This window comes from Triticum dicoccoides, chromosome 7A (genome assembly GCF_002162155.2).
Source record: "Triticum dicoccoides isolate Atlit2015 ecotype Zavitan chromosome 7A, WEW_v2.0, whole genome shotgun sequence".
Classification (NCBI taxonomy): domain Eukaryota; kingdom Viridiplantae; phylum Streptophyta; class Magnoliopsida; order Poales; family Poaceae; genus Triticum; species Triticum dicoccoides.
Genome location: NC_041392.1, coordinates 457,074,388 through 457,082,781, shown reverse-complemented (window position 1 = coordinate 457,082,781; position 8,394 = coordinate 457,074,388). Strand labels below are relative to the sequence as shown.

At 46.0% G+C, this 8,394-nt stretch overlaps 1 protein-coding gene across 1 annotated transcript; it reads left to right on the top strand.

Annotated features, from left to right (window-relative positions):
- Window positions 1–6,753: 6,753 nt before the first annotated feature.
- LOC119333542 lies at window positions 6,754–8,157 on the top strand. The gene is made up of 2 exons (XM_037606405.1): window positions 6,754–6,821; window positions 6,921–8,157. The coding sequence occupies exons 1-2, from the start codon at window positions 6,754–6,756 to the stop codon at window positions 7,870–7,872; spliced, it is 1,020 nt and encodes a 339-aa protein (XP_037462302.1). The 3' UTR covers window positions 7,873–8,157.
- Window positions 8,158–8,394: the final 237 nt, after the last annotated feature.

The window sequence follows — 8,394 nt, the reverse complement described above, 5'->3', positions numbered from 1 at the left end:
AAATTGGGATTTCAGGCTCGTGCCCAAGTCAAGAGGTATAAGACCTCCGACGATTTTCTTAGCCTGCAAACTAAGGAGAAAAGCTCAATTGTTGTGCTTGTGCTCAGATTGTCTGAGTACAACAATCGCTTGAATCGAGTGGGAGTTGATCTTCCAGATGAAATAGTGATGGTTCTCCGAAGTCATTACCACCAAGCTGCTAGAGCTTCGTGATGAACTATGATATATCAGGGACATATATGATGATCCTTGAGATATTCGCGATGTTTGACACCACAAAAGTAGAAATCAAGAAGGAGCATCAATTGTTGATGGTTGGTGAAACCACTAGTTTCAAGAAGGGCAAGGGCAAGAAGGGATACTTCATGAAATGGCAAATCAGCTGCTGCTCTAGTGAAGAAACCCAAGGTTGAACCCAAACCCGAGACTAAGTGCTTCTGTAATAAGGGGAACAACCACTGGAGCAGAATTACCCTAGATACTTGGTAGATGAGAAGGCTGGCAAGGTCGATAGAAGTATATTGGATATACATTGTGTTAATGTGTACTTTACTAGTACTCCTAGTAGCACCATGGTATTAGATACCGGTTCAGTTGCTAAGTGTTAGTGACTCGAAACAAAAGCTACGGAATAAACGGAGACTGGCTAAAGGTGAGATGACGATATGTGTTGGAAGTATTTCCAAGGTTGATCAAATATCGTACGCTCCCTCTACCATCAAGATTGGTGTTTGCGTTGAGCATAGACATGATTGGATTATGTCTATCACAATACGGTTATTCATTTAAGGAGAATAATGGTTACTCTGTTTATTTGAATAATACCTTCAATGGTCTTACACCTAAAATGAATGGTTCATTGAATCTCGATCGTAGTGATACACATGTTCATGCCAAAAGATAGTAATGATAGTACCACCTACTTGTGGCATTGCCACGTAAGTCATATCGGTATAAAATGCATGAAGAAGCTCCATGTTGATGGATCTTTGGGCTCACTCGTTTTTGAAAAGTTTGAGGCATGCGAACCATGTCTATTGGTGTATATGCATGAAGAAACTCCATGCAAATGGACCATTTGGACTCACTTGATTTTGAATCACTTGAGACATGCAAATCATACCACATGGGCAAGATGACTGAAAGCCTCATTTTCAGTAAAATGGAACTAGAAAGCAACTTGTTGAAAGTAATACATTTTGATGTGTGCAGTCCAATGAGTGCTGAGGCATGTAGTGGATATCGTTATGTTCTTACTTCACAGATGACTTGAGTAGATGTTGAGTACATTTACTTGATGAATCACGAGTCTGAATTATTGAAAGGTTCAAGTAATTTCAGGGTGAAGTTGAAAGATCGTCGTGACAAGAGGATAAAATATCTATGATATGATCATAGAGATGAATATCTGAATTACGAGTTTGGCACAGAATTGAGACATTGTGGAAATTGTTTCACAACTAATACAGCCTGGAACACCATAGTGTGATGGTGTGTCCGAACATCATAACTGCACCCTATTGGATATGATGCATACCATGATGTCTCTTATCGAATTACCACGATAGTTTATGGGTTAGGCATTAGAGACAACCACATTCACTTTAAATAGGGCACCACGTAATTCCGATGAGATGACACCGTATGAACTATGGTTTAGAGAAACCTAAGCTGTCATTTCTTAAAAGTTTGGGGCTGCGACGCTTATGTGAAAAAAGTTTCAGGCTGATAAGCTCGAACCCAAAGCGGATAAATGCATCTTCATAGGACACCCAAAACAATTGGGTATACCTCCTGTCTAAGATCCAAAGCAATAAGGGATTGTTTCTAGAATCGGGTCCTTTCTCGAGGAAAAGTTTCTCTCGAAAGAATTGAGTGGGAGGATGGTGGAGACTTGATGAGGTTATTGAACCGTCTCTTCAACTAGTGTGTGGCAGGGCACAGGAAGTTGTTCCTATGGCACCTACACCAATTGAAGTGGAAGCTTATGATAGTGATCATGAAACTTCAGATCAAGTCACTACCAAACCTCGTAGGATGACAAGGATGCGTACTACTTCAGAGTGGTACGTAATCCTGTCTTGGAAGTCATGTTGCTAGACAACAATGAACCTACAAGCTATGGAGAAGCGATGGTGGGCCCAGATTCCGATAAATGGCTCGAGGCCATAAAATCCGAGAGAGGATCCATGTATGAAAACAAAGTGTAGACTTTGACAGAACAGCTCGATGGTCGTGAGGCTGTTGAGTACAGATGGATTTTAAAAGGAAGACGTACAATGATGGTAAATGTCACCATTAAGAAAGCTCGACTTGTCGTTAAGATGTTTTCCGACAAGTTCAAGGAGTTGACTACGATGAGATTTTCTCACTCGTAGCGATGCTAAGAGTCTGTTGGAATTATATTAGCGATTACTGCATTATTTATGAAATCTTGCAGATAGGATGTCAAAACATTGTTTCCTCGATGTTTTTTTGAGGAAAGGTTGTATGTGATACAAACCGGAAGGTTTTGTCAATCCTGAAAGATGCTAATAAGTATGCAAAGCTCCAGCAATCCTTCTAGGGACTGGAGTAAGCATCTCGGAGTTGGAATGTATGCTTTGATGATGATCAAAGATTTTGGGTTTATACAAAGTTTATGAGAAACTTGTATTTCCAAAAAGGTGAGTGGGAGCACTATAGAATTTCTGATGAGTGTATGTTGTTGACATATTGTTGATCAGAAATGACGTAGAATTTTTGGAAAGCATATAGGGTTATTTGGAAAGTATTTTTCAATGGAAAGCCTGGATTAAGCTACTTGAACATTGAGCATCAAGATCTATAAGGATAGATCAAAACGCTTAATGGTACTTTCAAATGAGCACATACCTTGATATGATCTTGAAGGTGTTCAAGATGGATCAGTCAAAGAAGGAGTTCTTGCCTGAGTTGTAAGGTATGAAGTTAAGACTTAAAGCTCGACCACGGCAGAATAGAGAGAAAGGACGAAGGTCGTCCCCTATGCTTAAGACATAGGCTCTACAGTATGCTATGCTGTGTACCGCACCTGAAATGTGCTTACCATGAGTCAGTCAAGGGGTACAAGAGTGATCTAAGAATGGATCACAGGACAGCGGTCAAAGTTATCCTTAGTAACTTGTGGACTAAGGAATTTTCTCGATTATGGAGGTGGTAAAAGAGTTCGTCGTAAAGGGTTACGTCGATGCAAGCTTAACACCTATCCGGATAGCTCTGACTAGAGATACCGGATACGTATAATGGAGTAACAATTTAGAATAGCTCCAAGTAGAACAGTTATTTGAAATGGCTCCAAATATAGCGTAATAGCTGCATCTACAAGATGACATAGAGATTTGCGAAGTACATACGGATCTGAAAGATTCAGACCCGTTGACTATAACATCTCTCACAAGCATAACATGATCAAACCCAGAACTCATCGAGTGTTAATCACATGGTAATGTGAACTAGATTATTGACTCTAGTAAACTCTTTGGGTGTTAGTCACATGGGGATGTGACCTTGAGTGTTAATCACATGGCGATGTGAACTAGATTATTGACTCTAGTGCAAGTGGGAGACTGTTGGAAATATGCCCTAGAGGCAATAATAAATTGGTTATTATTATATTTCCTTGTTCATGATAATCGTTTATTATCCATGCTAGAATTGTATTGATAGGAAACTCAGATACATGTGTGGATACATAGACAACACCATGTCCCTAGTAAGCCTCTAGTTGACTAGCTCATTGATCAATAGATGGTTACGGTTTCCTGACCATGGACATTGGATGTCCTTGATAACGGGATCACATCATTAGGAGAATGATGTGATGGACAAGACCCAATCCTAAGCCTAGCACAAAGATCATGTAGTTCGTTCGCTAAAGCTTTTCTAATGTCAAGTATCATTTCCTTAGACCATGAGATTGTGCAACTCCCGGATATCGTAGGAGTGCTTTGGGTGTGCCAAACGTCACAACGTAATTGGGTGGCTATAAAGGTACACTACAGGTATCTCTGAAAGTGTCTGTTGGGTTAGCACGAATCGAGACTGGGATTTGTCACTCCGTGTGACGGAGAGGTATCTCTGTGCCCACTCGGTAGGACATCATCATAATGTGCATAATGTGATCAAGGAGTTGATCACAGGATGATGTGTTACGGAACGAGTAAAGAGACTTGCCGGTAACGAGATTGAACAAGGTATCGGGATACCGACGATCGAATCTCGGGCAAGTATCGTACCGCTAGACAAAGGGAATTGTATACGGGATTGATTAAGTCCTTGACATCGTGGTTCATCCGATGAGATCATCGTGGAACATGTGGGAGCCAACATGGGTATCCAGATCCCGCTGTTGGTTATTGACCGGAGAGTCATCTCGGTCATGTCTGCATGTCTCCCGAACCCGTAGGGTCTACACACTTAAGGTTCGGTGACGCTAGGGTTATAGAGATATTAGTATGCGGTAACCAGAAAGTTGTTCGGGGTCCCGGATGAGATCCCGGACGTGACGAGGAGTTCCGGAATGGTCCGGAGGTAAAGAATTATATATAGGAAGTGCTATTTCGGCCATCGGGACAAGTTTCGGGGTCACCGGTATTGTACCGGGACCACCGGAAGGGTCCCGGGGGTCCACATGGGCTGTAGGGGGTGCGCCTTGGCCTATATGGGCCAAGGGCACCAGCCCCAAGAGGCCCATGCGCCAAGAGAAGAGGAAAAGGAAGAGTCCTAAAAGGGGAAGGCACCTCCGAGGTGCCTTGGCGAGGAGGGACTCCTCCCTGGCCGCACCCTTCCTTGGAGGAAGGGCCAAGGCTGCGCCCCCCCCCCCTCTCCCTTGGCCCTATATATAGTGGGGGAAAGGGAGGGCAGCACCAACCCTAAGCCCTGGCGCCTCCCTCTCCCTCCCATGACACATCTCCCTCCTCCCGCAGCGCTTGGCGAAGCCCTGTTGGAATCCTGCTACTTCCACCACCACGCCGTCGTGCTGCTGGATCTCCATCAACCTCTCCTCCCCCCTTGCTGGATCAAGAAGGAGGAGACGTTGCTGCTTCGTACGTGTGTTGAACGCGGAGGTGCCGTCCGTTCGGCGCTAGGATCATCGGTGATTTGGATCACGACGAGTACGACTCCATCAACCCCGTTCTCTTGAACGCTTCCGCACGCGATCTACAAGGGTATGTAGATCCACTCCTCCCTCGTTGCTAGATGACTCCATAGATAGATCTTGGTGACACGTAGGAAAATTTTGAATTTATGCTACGTTCCCCAACAAAAGCAATAACAATAAACTAAACGATCATAGTGCTAAGCTAACGGATGGGTCAAGTCAATCACATCATTCTCTATTGATGTGATCCCGTTCATCAAATGAAAACTCATGTATATGGTTAGGAAACTTAACCATCTTTGATTAATGAGCTAGTTAAGTAGAGGCATACTAGTGACACTCTGTTTGTCTATGTATTCACACATGTACTAAGTTTCCGGTTAATACAATTCTAGCATGAATAATAAACATTTATCATGATATAAGGAAATATAAATAACAACTTTATTATTGCCTCTAGGGCATATTTCCTTCAGCCCGGTGAGTGCTTGACCCTCAATCGGCATGGTAGTAATCGTCGACCAATCCTCTAGGGTCACCGTCATCTCCCCGCATGGGAGATGGAAAGAATGGGTCTCCGGTCGCCACTGGTCAATCAAAGCTGTCAGAGCTGCGTGGACGAGCGTCGGTGGCTGATGCTTGAACTACAACACGAAACCCAACAGTCGGGCTCTCTTGAAGTACGGCGCGTAGCGCTCGTCGTAGTCCATATTCCCGGCAACCCCGTGACCCCTCATGCGGAGTGGCTGGAGCATCTGTCAAAAAGTGGACTGCAAAAGTTAGGAACTTATTTTCATCAATCCGAAAATTTTGATCAATATTTCCTTCATATTACTTACCACTCCGTTCTCTATGAAACGGGCACGATGACCCTTGTCGAATGCGTAGTCAAGCATGGAGTACCGTGGGCCGATGTTGTCCGCAAGAGGTGCCCGCCTTAATAAAATTTCATAAAGAAAAGCATCATACGCATAGGCATACATAAACAAAAAATAAAATTTCTTAATTACATGAACTAGGGTTCATCTTAAACATATTCCTCCATCAACATCTACTACACATGATGGATCACATCATATCAACATGCATCATATCAAAATAAAATCCTCCAACATGCATCATATCTTCATTTTTTTAACAATTTTTTTTGAAATAGAGTTTATCTTGAATGTATTTTCTCCAAACAACATCTTCATATCATCGTATCAACATGCATCATAAAACAAAACAAGTCCCCACATGCATTACATCATAATTTTTTAGCAAAAAAAATTATGAACTAGGGTTCATCTTCACACTAACATATGAACTATTGATTAGAGTTCATATTCAATACCACTAGTTACTAAAGAACTAAGAACTAGAACTACAATCAAGCTAAAACAATCATAGGTGGAAAAAATTCTAATCTACAAAAATATGAGGGATTTCAAGCAAGTAATGCGTCGAATCGGAAGCAAGTTTGCAAAAACTACTTGGAGGGATCAGAGGAGCTTATGTTTCTCTCTTCGGGACCATCTCGATCCGCAAAAACGATGAAGATCGAGGGAAAGTGGAGGAGATGAGAGAGGGAGAGAGGGGCGAGGTGAGAAAGAAGAAACTGCCGACGGGGGAGGAGGAGGGGCGGGGAGATGGATAGGGGCACGGGGTCGGACGAAATAACTACTCGCACCCTACCACCAGGGATGCTGGCGGTAAGGTTGATAGTCTGTCGTCAGGGACCCTGAATTGATTTCAACCGAAATCAAATTCTGAATTGATATAAAAAAAGGTCAAAACACGAAATTTTGCCCCATAGAGGGGCGGTCTCCGACGTGGCGGCGTACAGGTCGTCATTCCATCCGACCGAGAGGCCCGCGGCCGGCCGACCCACGCGCCCCAACTCGCACGTAATTCTTGTTCTATCCAACAGAACAAAACCACCGCCTCCAACCCGCGCCCACCGCCTCGCCACATTAACTCGCGCCCCCTCCCTCCCCGTCGCCGCCATGCCCGCCGATGCCAAGCCCCGCGCCCTCCTCCTCGTCCGCCCGCTCCTCCTCCTCTCGATCCCCTTCCTCTCCCTCCTCCTCCTCTACGGCTACTCCTCCTCCTCGGCCCCTCCCCTCCCCGACGCCGCGGCCGCCCGCGCCTCCCCGCCCAACCCGCACATCCGCATGCGCCGCGGCGCCGCCTTCCGCTCCTACGACGACTACCTGCGCCACCAGCTCAACAAGACCCTCGACCCGCGCCTCCGCCGCGTCTGGGCCACCCGCGACTGGCGCCGCAAGGTCGACGCCTTCGCGCGCGCCTTCCGGGCCCTCCAGGCCGAGGGCCTCCTCTCCAACGCCTCCCGCGCGCTCTGCGTCGGCGCGCGCCTCGGCCAGGAGGTCGCCGCGCTGCGCCTCGTCGGCGTCTCCGACGCCGTCGGCATCGACCTCGCCCCGGCGCCGCCGCTCGTCGTCAGGGGCGACTTCCACGCGCAGCCCTTCGCCGACGCCGCCTTCGACTTCGAGTTCTCCAACGTCTTCGACCACGCGCTCTACCCGGACCGCTTCGTCGCCGAGATCGAGCGCACGCTGCGCCCGGGCGGCGTCGCCGTGCTGCACGTCGCGGTGCACCGCCGCGGGGACAAGTACTCCGCCAACGACCTGCTCGACGTCCACGGCCTGCTCGCGCTCTTCCGGCGGTCGGAGGTGGTCAGGGTCTCCAAGGTCGACGCCTTCGGCCTGGACACCGAGGTCGTCCTCCGCAAGAAGAGGTCACCCTAGCAACACACACCACCATGCATCCAAACCCAATTCTCAAACCACCACACAATGCAACTTGCAAAGAAACTGAAATCTTTCTGTGTACACCGGGCTTTCTGGGTCGATTTGTTACTGTAGCTAGGTAGTTGATTCTTTGGTGGGCACGCATTGCATACATCCATTATTCTTGTGCTTACCTAGTAGGAATTATTATTTATTACAGACAAGATATGAGAATTTTCGAAGTAAAAGAAGATGAAAGGGAAAAAGCAGTGAGTAGGTTTTCAGCTTGCCATCTTTTCTGGATCACTTTTGTTCTTCTTGTCGTGTTTTAGTTCTTCTCTTCCTAACTTTCTGAGAAGAACGTTTGATTGATTTGGGTGTGGTGCGCGTGACTAGAGACACTGATGGAGCAGCATAATTGTGCCTGTGCAGGGTTAGAAAATGATGGTCAAAATTTGCACAAGACAGTACTAGAAGCACTATTGTTTCTTGTACGTTGGCGTTGTAATGTAGGGATAGTACACATAAGTTTGGAACCTT